General features: G+C 44.6%; 1 protein-coding gene across 3 annotated transcripts in view; it reads right to left on the reverse strand.

Annotated features, from left to right (window-relative positions):
* Positions 1 to 14,864, reverse strand: part of UBR2 (ubiquitin protein ligase E3 component n-recognin 2) — a 2,523,611-nt gene that overhangs the window by 1,661,336 nt on the left and 847,411 nt on the right. For all 3 annotated transcript variants that reach the window (XM_069608499.1, XM_069608498.1, XM_069608497.1), the window contains one exon: positions 8,678 to 8,743. In XM_069608499.1, coding sequence (XP_069464600.1) covers positions 8,678 to 8,743 — 66 coding nt within the window. The remainder of the gene's footprint in view (positions 1 to 8,677; positions 8,744 to 14,864) is intronic.

Below are 14,864 nucleotides of genomic sequence, written 5' to 3' on the forward strand. Positions count from 1 at the left end.
CAAATGTGGAAAAAGCATGGATTAGTGAGCCAACACACCCCAGAAGTTACAAAAAGAAATAAAGTCACAGAAAGGCAAACAGACACCAACATAAAACAAAAAATCACTAAGAGGCACACAAAAACTACGCCTATCAAAATAAAAATGGACATCCAGAAATGTAAGGACCACCTTGCGATAGGAAGATTTCCATATGGCCAATAGAGAAAATTGAAAGGACAATTGGACAAAATCTTCCTTTGCCAACTGCACCGACTCAGGAAAGGGAAAAACAGCTCTGCTTCACCAATTATGGACTTGGATTCCAAAAGCCTTAACATCTCATCTATGAAAGTATCAATGCGAAATTCCTCATCACCCAGATCGAAACGATGACACTACAGTTCTTCAAAAATCATTAACGAGGGTGGTGAGGTTTGGTTCTTGGAATGCATAAGGTTTCCGACATCTGATGGTAGCGGGAGGGGTGGACCTGGGTGCCTACGATATATTGTGCCTCCAGGAAATTTGGTTGACCAAAAATCCTACACTCAACGATTACGATTTAGTCCTTTCACCGGCCCAATAAGGAGCCCAAGGCCGTCCCTCCTCAGGCCTGATAACTGCGATCCGCTCAGGAAGCAGCTTCCATTTGCAACAAATTCTAGTTGTAAACCTGTTCTTGCTGGCAATACTAGTAAGTTGGGAACAACAAACAGAAAACACAGGAAAGTGGTTTGTCACTCCAATAATCATTATAAACATCTATTGGAATCCTCAAGCTTTAGACAACAAGACTTTCCTTAGGATGCTGGAAAAAACAATTGACAACGCATTCGTGGAACACAAAGTTATGCATATAATTATTTGTGGTGATATGAACGCAACCTGCAGGAGTGAGGAAATATGGAGAGTTTGAAACAAACAAAAAACTCCAGCTGAAGTAAGAGGAGGGAAGCTGTCAAATCTGATGACCTCGAGAAGTGTTAATCAATTTAGATGCTCTATTTATGCAACCAGCTCGTATACCAACATGGGAGAGCGACAAGTCCCACACGACAATTGACTACAACTTCGCATCCAGAGCTCTTACTTCCTTAGTAACTTCGTTTGAGGTCATAAAGACTAAATCGAGCGACTACAACTTATTTTCCTTTTCATGGTCATCTTTTGTACAAAAACCAAAAATGAATACGCAACTGGAAAGTAACATCCAAGGTACTTGCTTGAAGTTGAGTGCGAGAAACATCTTAGAACTCACTAAAAACTATAACGATCCAAAAGGGGCCAGCGAACTTAGCAGGAATCTAACTATCACCGACTACCAACCTTTGCTCATCACTTACAAGACCAAGGTAAATAAAGAACGAGTTTTAACAAAACCAAAAAAATCACATCTTTGATAAAATCTTGGTAGAAAAAAGACATGCACTTCGGAAAATCAAAATATAAGTACATGGTTTAAATAACCAAATAGAGACAAGTTGCACGATGCTACAAAGAAATACAAGTCCTGGGTCAAAAGCCATTGCCTTGTTATGTACCAACAGGACTCGGAGGAGATGCTGAGGAAGGTGTGTGCGAAGAATCAGTGATAATTTTGGTCTCTCACAAGATCTGTCGAACCTCCAGTGGAAGACACTCTTTTAAACTGCATTGGCATAACAACCTGGGTGGAGTACTTCAAAACCACATTCCATCGAGTACCAACTAGTACAGTGCGGACGCAAAGTGAGTAACACCTTGTGGGCCAAATTGGCCGACAGAATCGAATGAAGATGTGATCCAAAAATTGAAACCATCAAGAGCTCCGGGCCCTGACGGGATAACTAATATTGACTTAAAAAGTCATCCAGAAGAATGGGCACCTTTTATAAGTGCTGTCTTTGACAAGTGCACCATGTCAAACTCGATACCATCATCTTGGACTTCATCTATAGTGGGTCCAATTTTCAAAAAGGGTAACAAAGAAGATCTGAGAAATGATCGTTCCATTACACTATTAGATGTCATTGGGAAGGTCTTTGGTTCCCTTCTATTGTCCTGTTTTCAATCATGGGCAAGTAAAGCCCATGGAAGGGGGTCCCAGGGTTTTCATTGCGTTCACTGACCTGGCTCAAGCATTTGACCAGGTCAATCGAGAAAAACTGGGAAAAACTAACCTCTTGGAAGTGTCCCTCAGAAATCGTAAACCCGATTAGAGCTCTTCATACTAACACCAGAATGAGAGTAAGCCTGAGCCAGCAAGGCCAGCCGTCCGAAGAGACAGCTACGACGAGAGGAGTTAAACAAGGTTGTCCTCTTGCCCCTGCAATCATTTTAGCATACTTGGGAGAGTTCAAGGACACAGAGGAAAGTGCAAGATCGTTTCCACCAATGTTGGGTCAAACGCAAACACGTTTACGGTATGCTGATGACATGATTGTAATAGATTACACCCCTATTGGTCTTCAGCGACAATTGGACAACCTGGCAAAATACATCCGCTCTTAACAATTTAGAGATTAATAAGGGGAAGAGCAAAATCATGTCTTTGGAAAATTCTCACACAAAAGTCAAAAAATTCAAATGGTTCCTTGAAGGATCCGAAATAGAAAAGGTGTCTAACTTTAAGTACCTCAGAGTGACTCTACAGTACAAAATCGGTGGCATCTATGCAAGAAGTTCTCCAGGAAAAAACAAGAAAGCTTACAGCTCAACCTAGAGCGGTGGATAAAAAATATGGCCACTTTTCTACTTCCAGTCATCAGCATCTACAAAGCAAAATGTGTTTCGTCAATAACATATGGAGCTGAAGTGTTGCCAAATATTCCATAAAAAATATGGATCTTGCAGGAAGGATATTTTTGGAGATCTGTTCTCAGTTTGCCCAAATCAACAAGAACTAACCCTCCTGTCATTGAGCAAAATAGTATGATGCTCTATAGAAAAATATTGTTGGAAAATCGACCGCATATATTCAACTTGATCCAACTAGAAACTATGGGAGGTCGTTGTCAGATGCTTAACCAGTGGAAGCAAGAAAAAAAGAACCAGCTGGCGGAAATACAAAGTTCTGAAAAAAAATGGATTGAGAACCCAATGAAAGTAAAAAGGCAAATGGAAGAATTAGATTGAATTCTCACTTTAGATACAGCTGCAAAATATAAACTGTCATCTCATTTGGCGAGTCAGACGAGGAAATTAAATTGTACGCAGTAATTTCTGAAAAAATGTCCAAACAAACCTTTAAGAAACAACTTTCTAAGAGCACGTCTCACCCTTCCGGAAGCCAATGAAATTCTATCAGAGGCCGGTCAAGTTCAAATAAGTCGTTTTGTGAGGACAAAAGTTATTGTTGACATGCCCCTGGTACAGGGAATTCAAGAGCGAGTTACTTGAGGCCGCTCTTTGCTTCTTCTATTTTCGAAGAAATCTTGTAGTGGGAGAGACTTATCAGTGGAGACAAGACTAAATGGGTAATAGCAACGGCGCAAATAATGAAACATGTTTTAATAAACATCGAGCGACTCAAGGTGCCGATCCCCAAATGATAAAGGACTTTGTTTGCAGAAAATATAGATTTATGAAACTTAGAATGTATGAATTTTTATCAGTCACAATCTTGTAAAAATCGCTAATCCGATTCAATCAAGTAAATAAAAAATAAATAAAAAAGAAAGGTTCAAGGAACAAATGTCCAACTCTCAGGCCAGCCTGGTTCTTCTTGTGTATGGCGAATATCCGGGAATACAAGCCCCTGTTTTTCTGAGAACGGCCTGGCTTGCTATGAGCAAGCGGATTTCCGCCAAAAGAGTTGCCGTCCCAATCTGTGGGAGTGGAGGAGAGGAAAGAGGAAACAGCGGAATTGGTAGCCGGAAGCCTGTGGACACTACTAAAAAGGATCCACGGGTGTACCGGAAGGGAAAGCCTGCCCCATCGCCCCCGCCCCTACCAGAGACTTGTGGATTCGGATTGACCCGTCGCAACTTTTTTACCCCTGAGGCTGGTGCTGAGGAGGGGGGGCTGGAGAAACCCTTTGTGAGCCGCCTTATGCTGCTTGCGTCTGGTCTAGAGACCTGTCAGGTTGCCTTTTTGACCGCCTCTCCTGGCGGTCCCTAAAGCCTCCGAAGGCACAACCTCTGTCTGAGCGCTGGTTAGCCTTGCAGGTCTTGCGTGTGGATTGTATTCAAATTGACAAGGATTTAGCTGTCTGGGAGCTATTCTTTTTCTTGTAGAGTTCCTCATACCTTGTTGAGTGGAAAAAGTCTCCCCCCTCACATATGGATTGAATTTTGACGCCCTGAGCCAAGCCGTCGTCCTCACGTCAGTGGCGATATATATAGCTCTGCCCGAGGTGTAAATGTGGGCCACAGTAGACTCTGTGATATCCTGGGCCACAATTTTCACCTCTGCCCAACCTGCCTTGAACTGTGCCTGACTGTGGGCAGGAAGCTCTGGAAGGAAGTCCACAATCTCCCGCCAGTTTTTGATTAACAGCAGCCAACATAGCATAAGTGTTGGCCTGACGCAGGTGGAGCGTAGCATTAGAGTAGATCTTTTTGCCAAACGCCTCCATCAGCTTTTCCTCCTTCCCCAGGAGTACGGATGCAGCTGAAGAAGACTGGGGTTTGGAATATAGTGACAAAGCTGCTATAACAGAGGAATGTGGCTGGGGGTGCACCGACAATAAGAGGGAATCCCCTTCCATCTGCCTGTATTTGGCATGTAGGCGCTTGTTGGCAGGATGCGTGGTGTGCAGTTTGACCCAGCCCTTTTTGGCTAAGGATTCCACTCCATGCCCTTCAGTAGAGGGATGCCAGTTCTTGTGGCCGGAAGAAGTGTAAGCACCTCTGCTAGGGCCCCTGCTTCAGGTTGCTCCACTTGTGGCTGAGGGATCCCTAGGTACTCAGTCAGACCAGCAAGCCTCTGAAGGAATGCTTTAGCCGACAGAGTATCTGGATCTTCCTCCTCGTCCGTGTCTCCCGCAGTGTCGTGCTGGGTGCGGGTATCTGGTGTGCTGACTGCCAGTGCCGGGTGCTGGGCCACTGTGATACGAGTGGGCGTGGGAGCCAGGGGATGAGCTGGAACCAAGGCCTGGACCACAGTAGGAGCTTAGGGCAGTACCGGAGGGAGCATGTCCTTGATAACCCCCTGAGGATGGTGCCCATCTGTGGCAATCTCATGAGGGTAAGGCACTTCTCGAAGCACCTATCCCAAGCAGGCGGGGTGTCTAAGGGTGTAGGAGTGCCTGTGGCTGTAGGGGCTTGGCCTTGCGGCTGCGGTGTCCTAGGCTGTCCCAGCCGCGCAAAACTGGGGTATGCGTACCTCCCCAGTGAAGTGGAAGGATTCGCCGTGGACAAGGTAACAGGCGTTGCCCAATACAATCGGGATGTGAGCTCCCCTGCCTGGTCTCCGAACAGATGAGGCACCGGTTGAGCCACCATCTTGTCTGCCCGGCTGACATTTTGTCCTGCTCTGTGCCTCGTGCCTGCTGCATTGTGCTTGCTGAACTGGGTCCAGTATCTGCCTGCACTCACAGCTACGGCTCGGACGTTCCCTGCATCTCAGGTCGAGCACTGGGAGGCGGAGTGCCATTGGACAAGGTGCTGGTAGTGCTGCGTATAGGCGCCCCCTCTGACATTAGCCCGGTATTAGGGCCAAGCCCCACGGGTTGGAGCCTGGTGATAGAACCTTGGGGCCCTTCAGCGGTGGTACCGGTAGGATCTTGCGGCCCCCTCGGGCCAGTAGCTACAGTAGCCCTGGCCCCCTTGCTGTTATTAGGACCTGGAAGGTCCCGCCCACTTGGCCGCTTCCTGGGGAAGGAGTCGCCCTTACTGGTTGCAGAGAAGAACAGAGCACCTACCTTGGGTCTGGTATTCTTCTTCACTGTTAGGCAGAATCCTGTGCAGTTCCCTTAGGGAGCACTACAGAAGATTAACACTACAGTTATGAGCAATAAATCCCCCTTGGTATCAGTCTGTACCACAAAGATTTAGTTGGTAGCTCTGGCTAAGCAGTCAGACTTATCTCAAGAGGGAGATGAGCAGTATTCAGGGTTTACACAATAGGGCTACAGTGCTATGGCACAAGGAAACACTGACCAAAGCTTTGTATTAAAATGAATATTTATTTATTTTACACACTTCTAGTTCCACACCTACATCACAGTTGATAAAGTAAGTTTAAATCAGTCTAGAAAGTATACACAGCTCCCTAATTAAATTGTAGACAAGTTTGAGCAAGAGTGAAAACGGAGCAAAACGGCACAGTGAAAACCAAACACAAAGGGCACTCTAGCAATTTCTCACAAGGGAGGGAAAGCACAAGTTATACAGAAATATCTTCTTACACACCCTAGCAATACTTCCCATAAGTTTGTGAACAAGTTTAGGCAAGGCAGTACTTTAGTATAGAGAATACTTAAATGAAAACTGAGCAAAATGGCATTTCACATGTTTTAAAAGTGGGAAGGAAAAGGTGATTATAAGAAACAGGTGCACCAACACAGTTCTAGTTGAGAAGCAATCTAGAGAAGGGAGTTCTAACAAATTTAGCCAGAGTCAATAGGCCTGTGCCAGAATCAGTGGTACAGGGCAAAGAGCCCAGGAGCAAAATGTTCTTGTATCTGCAGTCAAGTCTTTGGTTAACGATTCGAAAAGTTGGATGCAGAAGGGGAAGACAATGTTTAGAAGACAGGGGCGGCCAACCCAACAGGTAGGTAAAGGATTTAAAACACCTTTAGCACTACCACACGAAAAGGGCGGCCTGGCGGAACAATGTACCTTAATATGAAGAAGTGGCTCCTGCGGTGGCGGTTGTTCCTGGTAGTTCCTGCAGTTCGGGGGATCCAGCAGAGGAAGAGAGGCTCTCGTTGTGGAGGAAGGTTCGAGTTACTGCACTACCCAGGGATGAAACCAGCCACGGTGCTGCCCGACGAATAAAAGGTACGCTCCTTTAAATCGCCGTCCAGGTGGACGGGTGCCTGGCTATCCGGTCTCCGAGTACAGGGTACTGGCAATTCGACCAGGGCAGGTCCAAGAAGGCAATTGGCAAACTGGTTGCCCCCACCAACTCAAGGGAAGAAGGCTCTTGCAGATGAAGATCTTCTCTCGTCATGTGGAGAAAAGTGGTGAGACGCTGCAGCAGGGCTTCACCGGTGGTTCAGTCGTTGCGTGTGTCTTTGGCTTCTCTGCTCTTCGGCTTCTTAGTTCCAGTGGCGACGTCTTGCTCTTCCAGTCCTCAGGACCCTGCTTTTATGCAAAAAGATCCCCATTCATACAGCCTAGCTGTCACTCACACAGTGGAGTGGTCATCTTGGCGGGAGACCCTCCAGCCTATCAGGACAGAGTGCGACATGGGTTGCTGAGGCAACCCTGTCCAGGGGTCCTACTCCCCCCCCTCCCACACAATGGACCCACCCCAGACTCAGTGGCGCCGAAAGGAGGGCTTCTTGGCAGAAGCCCGCCAAAATGACGAACAAAGGATCCCCGACCTGGGTTAGGAGTTTAGAGAAAGACACTAGAAAGAAGTTTATTAAAGTTCTGGCAAATAAAACCTACCGGAGTAAAGTTAATATTTAAATAAATCGCCGGTATGTTAGAGGCTGTTAGAAAATGTGGTAGCCTCGAACAATAGGAAATTCCAATAGGGAAATTTTTGCGGTCGAATATTTACGGTAGTAACCACTGCCACCAGCTAGAAACTTTTGAGAGAGGGACTGTACGGTACCCTCTCGAAAATGAACACCAGGGAAAAACTATTAACCCTTCCCAGTACCTCCATAGTAAGATGGGTTGTACTGGTTTAGTTCATAAAAATGGACTAGTAAAGTCAATGGGGACTTTACATGCCCTGGGAGACAGTAGTCAGTCCCAGGGTATGGAGTCTATGTTTGGGGGTCACTATGGCACCCCTGTGTCACTGCACTGAAGGTGCTGTGTAACACGTGTATAAAGATGGTTCCTATGAGGGTGAGCAAAAACCCCATAGACAAACACAAAAAATAGCCTTGAACACACATAGTAAAAATTCCTAAGAGTGGGGAAAAGAGTCACACTCTTAGCAGGAGAAAATAACAAACCCTTCAAATCCAGCAAAGCTACTGGGGGACTCTATAGGTAAGGGAAATTAGCAATAAGATGAGAATTCTCCCTAACATTCACGCATGCTTTGATGTCTTCTGGAGGTGATCTTTCGAAGAGCTCTCTCCATCTGGCCAACCGATTCTTCAGAGCATGCAGGGTCAATGTGTTGCACGCAGAACAGCTGTCCCAGCCGTGGTCTGGGCCAAGGCACCAGAGGCAGAGTGTGTGAGGGTCTCAATGGTGCATCTCAATTTAAAGGTGAAGACAATTTTTCTGGTGAAAAGGATTTTGTTTCCCGTCCCTAGTGCGGGACGCCCATGCAGTATGGAGGAAAGGGGATGGGACGAAGGAGTATGATCATTATCTCCAGATGCCAGGCAGTAGAATTAATGGAATGGCCAAAGGCAATCCCTACACCCAGTCGACGGTTATGTTTTCCTTGGGCCCTCTGGTATGTGCTTTATCGCTAGGAAAGTAAGCAGTACACCAGTTATTGGATTATTTACCCTTTTGGAACGTTGCTGACTAATGTTCCTCAACATGTTGAATGTATTGCTTTGCAAAATGAACATCACGATTAAAAAAAAAACATTTTCCCCAACATACATGTGCGATTTCAATACATCATTTACCTGTAGCATCAGTATATCTTTGTCAAACATTTCCTGTCTGCATTTCACGTTGTGGTAGTAATAGATCTGTGAAAGAGCAAACAAAGTAGGTTAATTGAAAAGGTTTGAAGTTGGCTTAAACCAATATTGTAATGAATCAGAGGTTGAAACTTCAGAGATACCTTACAATATTCGATTGTTATAATAGATTGATCTTCAAGGATCACCAACACCCACCTCCACCCACTCCTCAAAGTCACTGGTAACCACAAACTCCTCTACCCCGCCTATATTGATGAGTAACAGCTTTATCTTTGCTTCAGAAACAATCAAGGAAAACACTGCAAGTCTTTGAATACTGCCTGGGACCATGGTCAATGGGGCTTTACTGTTATTCATGAGAGCACTGGAAACCTTGGACATGTGTCTTTCTGTTGGTGGCATTCTCTGCAATGACTAAACCTGGCTCAAATCATACACGTGGCCAATGGTTTATTTAAAATTGTTGAACTCTTCTGAGGTTTACATTCGGTAAGGTCTCATTTGGGTGATAAGCAAACGGCCTAGGAAAGAAGGGGATATTGTGCATCTCTTGATTCAAGTGGATGTGCCCTTGTAAAAATGATGGCTCTGATATAAGTGCCAACAAATATATGATGCTGCAACTTGATAATACAGAAATCATGAGGTCCCTGTAACTATTGGTCATCCTTTTTAATCACTTACAGCTGTCTATACAGAGCTTCCACCTATGCTTGGGGAATCATACAACAGTAGCCTCCCCTTACAACACAGAGTTGCAAAGCTAGATCAATTCCACAATGAAGCAGAAGGCCATCCTCTCTACTTATGAAATGAACCTATATCAGAGAAGAGGACCACTCAAACCTGCTGTCTCCAGATCAGGGAGAAGGACCATGCTGTGCGCACCAAGCCAGCCAATTTATCACCTTCAGAACGAGGATAAACCATCCAAAAATGGAAGAACTACCACATCCTGTCAGGTGTGCTATGGCTTTCTTTCACTCAGATATTGGTGATACAGACCCAGCCTTCCAAAGAAAAGGACCATAAGGGCTAGACAATGTCCAGAGACTGGTCTGACAAGGAAATAAAGCTGACTCAGCACATGAATTATGTTTTCTCAATTTTCTAGCCTCAAATGCTTTCTCCCGCAAGAAAGTGCCAAGACCCATTTCTGCAGACAGCCCCTGTTGCCGCCCCCCCCCCCCCAAACGTTTGCAGCCTGGTAATCCTGTCATTTAACCTTCTCTTTTAAAAACACCAACAATTTTGGACCTGAAGCACCATGTACAAGGCAGCTAGAAATTACCTGAATTGTGAGTGCACTTATGGGACAGAGACGCTGATGGCAATTGCAATACTGTTTTACACAAGTGTACAATGTGTGTTGCAAATTTTAGAAAGGTTTTGAAAATATTTGAAAAAAGTGCTCTTTACTGTTATGTATTGTGCAAATATCAAGAAAATCATAAGATTGGTTTTGTCCATCTTCGGTGCAGATCATCATGTTCCCCTTCATTACAATGTCTATAGTGAACTGTGTTAGAAAACCCACAACTAATGCCAAAATAGTTGGAGGAGGTTACAGTATCAATTCTGTTTGACTGTTGACTAATTCAGAGCTAATGAAACTATGTTGTATTGACCCGTGTAGTGCATGTACACACACACACACACGTGTCTCTGCCTATTTTTTCCATTTGGAGTCTTCAAATCTTTAACATATTGCTAAAAAATATCTGCGCGTTCAGAGATCCTTGTGCACAACTTGTAAATAAATAAGTGGGAGCATCACTTCTCACAGGAGAAATTAGGCTACTTCGTGTTAGGCAGAAACCTGTGCAGTTCCCTTGGGGAACACTGCAAAAGATTTAAGACTACAGGTAGAGCAGTAAACCCCTTTGGTAGCAGTCCGCACCACCCAGATTTACCTGGTAGCTGTGGCTGAGCAGTCAGACCTCTCTCAAGAAGAGTTAGGCAGTATGCAAAGTATACACAATATGTACTCAGACACAATAGCACAAGCAAACACTGACCAGAGCTTGGTTTCAAAAGTATATAGTTATTTATTTAAAATACACATAAGTTAAAAACACTCTAGCAAAATATAGTAAAAACACTTCAAACACAGTTATAATGAAAGCAGTTCCAACCCTTACTCCTACCTAGACAACTCTAAGTTAACACCACATAATTAAAACAGAGGTGAGCGCTTAACGTTAGATGACACTCTAGTAGGTTCAAGAAAGGGGTAAAAAGGAACAGGAAGGGGTTAAACACACCACTCTAAGGTCCAGAACACTTGCAATAGACTCACAGAAGCACAAAGTCACAGGGGAACAAAAGTCACTAGGCAGGGCCCACTCTTAGAGTAGTCGGAGCGAAAATGTGCCCAAGATCACACTGTTATTAAGGATTCAAAGTCTTGCAAAGAGTTAGAAAGAGGTTAGAGTGGCTTAGAAAGTTTAGCCAGGGTGTCCCAGGCACTCCCAGGTTCGAAAGCCGGGGGCTAAATCTACCCCGTACAGTCGGTGGCAAGGGAAGCCAGGCGGAACACGGTACCTTAAGCGGAAAGGGTCCTCCAGCGGTGGCAGTTGTTCCAGGCAGTGGCAGCAAGGCTCGACGTCGGTCAGGGGAGAAGAAGTTCTCGCTGAAGAGCAGAAGAAGAAGGTCGTTGCACTGCCCGGGAAGAAACCAGCCGCGGAGTCCTCCGGTTGAAGGGTTGTACCGACTTTCGTGGTTTGGGGTAAAAGTGGTGGGGTTCCGGTTGCCGGGGTGCTTGGCACTGGCAAGGCGGCCACGAGATACCTCGAGAAGCGAAAAGAAGGCGAAAACTGGTTGTCCCCACCAGTCAAGGGAAGGAGCCACTCCGTTAAGAGTTCTCCTCGGTCGTCGGGAAAAGTGGTGAGACGGTTCAGCAGGGCTCCACCGGGTGGTGTCGTCGAAGCAGGTCGGCTCAGCTCTTCCCTCGTCGGATTCTTGGTCCTGTGGCGACTTCTGAAGTTCCAGTCCCCAAAGCCCTGCTTTTATGCAGCAAACCCCCATTCACCCAGCCTAGCTGTCACTCAAACATGCTAAGTGGTGAGCCGGCCGGCTCACCACTTGGGCCAATCAGGACGGAGTGCGACTTGAGTTACCTAGGTAACTCAGTCCAGGGTGCCTAAACCCCCCTCCACCCCTCCTAAGTACCCCAGACAGAGTGGCACCACTTTGGAGGGCTTCTGTGGAGAAGCCCGCCAAAAGTGGAACAAAGGGCTCCACTTTGGGTCAGAGTTACAGAGGCGAACACCAACGCCATTTTAGAATCAAGTTTTGGCAAAAAGTCCCAACCGGAGTTATAAAAATAAATATATAAACCGGTGGTATGTTTAAGGCTACCGTAAATAAATAATTAAATGTGTTAGCCTAAAACAATGGGAAATCCCATAGGAAAATATTCGCGGTCGAATATAAAACGTAGTTTCCACTGCCACCAGCCAAAACTCGATCAGGGGGGACGGAGACGTGCCCCCTCGACTAACAGACCCTGGGGCAATCGAATTGCCCCAGCCAGTACGTCCACAATATGATGGTTTGTACTGGTTCTGTTCAGGATTCAAGACTAGCAAAGTCTTTGGTGACTTTACATGCCCTGGGAGACAGTAGTCAGTCCCAGGGTATGGAGTCTATGTTGGGGAGTCCCTAGGACACCCCTGGGTCACGGCACAGAGGGTGCTGTGTAACCCACATCACAAAAATACATGAGGCCCTATGGAGTAAAAGACCCCATAGCCCATTCAACACAAGGTTTGTCCAAGATAACACAGTTCAACATGTCCAAGAGTGAGGGTAAAAGAGTCTCACTCTTGGCAGGAGAAAAAATTAAACCCCAGAAATCCAGCAAAGCTGCTGGGGGACTCACTAGGGAGGGAAATTCAGCCTAAACAGAGAATTCTCCCTAACACTTCGTAAGAGGGACAGTGTGCCCTAGGGAATTAGTTCTTGTAGCCAGAAGTCATTATAATAATAAACCATAGACTAATCAACTGCATAACCCAACACACCATGCCATTTCCATTCTAGAGTCCTCTCAGCATCATCATTCCAACAAAATCTCATCATTACACCTCCATGCTTGCAACAGTCCCTTTAATCCTGCACCCTGAACATTTGTCCAACTCCACTCGGCTCCACGATAAGACTCAATTTGAAACATACAAGCTACCAAATTAAAGACCCATCACACATTATTCATTTTATTTAACTAACAGTGCTTTTATTCAAATTGCTCTACAACTTCTATAATCAACATTTTCTCTACTGGGCTATTCTTGCACAATTTATCAGCAAGTTAGGAAAAATAATGAAGCTTGGAAGATGCACATAGGGGACGTGCGACAGTAAAAAGAAGCTATGTCAATCTAAGGTTTTAGATCCAAAGTTATGTTGGCACTAATGAATACATTTAAAAATTATTAAGAGAAAAAAGAAACTGAAAATAGTAGGTAACCAACAGAAAATATACAAAGAAACAGACATGGCCCATACATTTAGTATAAACATACAATAGGCCTCTAAAGTATGAAGAGGAGCAGTCCTAGATATGGGCAACAGCATACAAACGACACGCTGTTTAGGACAAGATGAACAATGTTTTCAGAAATAGTGTCAAAAAGAAAATAGGACAAGTAAAAGTATGCTTTGAATGCATAAAAACTAAAAAATTATAAGTCTTGCTGTCTCAAAACTGACATGGTTGAGGGCAAATAATGGGGTTTAGCAGAGGGTGTCATGGTGTACATTCCCTGGTACCTCTAATTAACTAAATCAAAAACATGAATCCAACAGGTGTACAGCAACACACATACTTGCATTCCTTTTATCTTCAACTAAACATGCTACAGCTCCTTCCTCTCTGAAGAAAAAAACAGTTTATACTTTATATTATTCAAACAAAAAGTAACCAAAGACATTTATCACCTTATACAACTCAACCCTTAGGGCAGGGAGTGGGCCGACAGGTCTTAGGAGGAGGGAGAGGCTGCAAAGCAAAACCGTCAATCCTCAAAGTAATAAAAACAACAAACTGCCAAAATGCAAGACTAATAAACTCTGAAATAACAATGAACAGGAAAGATATTATTGAACTCCTCCCTTTGGGCATATAGTGCCCCAAAGGCAACTCGCCCCCACAACATGCTTGACCAGTCCTCTTGAAATCAAAGCTAGAGGGGAATTTGTTTATGTGGCTCAGTTTCATGCTTGCCCCATAATTCCAGCTATTGACAAGGTACTCATTTGTGCAAACCCCTTTAAGAAAAACACAGGTCTTCATGTCTCCATCCAAGCAGTGCCACACACCCTCCCAGTGGGGAGGTTGCTTTCTCATAGTAGCCTCAGCAGTTGCTCTTAAATGGGCTTGCGTGGAGGGGCTGGGAGAAACCTCCTCGCCAGTAACAGTGTCTTGAAGGGCACCTACGCCACTGAAGCTTCAAGCTTTTTATTCATTCTTTGTTAAATAAACTCTTGGCTATAGTACGGTGTGCCATTGTTAGGTGGAATATCATTTTTGTGCATAATTCTTATCACTTGCGAGTCCCCCAGCATATTTTGCTGGACTCCTGGATTTTTATCAGTTCTCCTGCGTGGGAACCTTTTTCAACCCTTTTTGGAGTCATGCTTTCCACCAACCTCTATGGCATCTGCCATTTATTATTACAGCACACAGCACTTTCTGTGCAGTGTTGCTGGGAGCACGTTGAGCTGCCTTTTACTTTCCTTTTGATAAGTGTCAAGGACAGGGGGACACTTTTTATCCTACCCTACTTGTATGTTTTTGAATCGGTGTAAAACCAACAGATTGTCCACAAACTTGTGGAACTCTCCCGTCCCCTGCACACCCTTTAGACTGTAGAGACAGTCAAGATTTTTACACAATGGTAATAGTAAGTTTCTTTAAGAAAAGAGAAATTTGTGAGAAAACTAATTTTCGACACCAATAGTGTAAAACAGAGTGATGGAGACCATCAATTTTAATTTCGTTTTAAATTATCTGTATAGATTTGAATTTCAATTCATTCATCATCCGGTCTTAATGAACATGATAACATAAACGTATTCATTTTGAAGTCACATTCAATAATATAATTCGTGGGCATACAATGTGTTTATCACACTTTCTACAAAATTAACTTTTCACATGTAA

Source organism: Ambystoma mexicanum, chromosome 4q (assembly GCF_040938575.1).
Source record: "Ambystoma mexicanum isolate Mex_15411 chromosome 4q, UKY_AmexF1_1, whole genome shotgun sequence".
Taxonomy (NCBI): Eukaryota; Metazoa; Chordata; class Amphibia; order Caudata; family Ambystomatidae; genus Ambystoma; species Ambystoma mexicanum.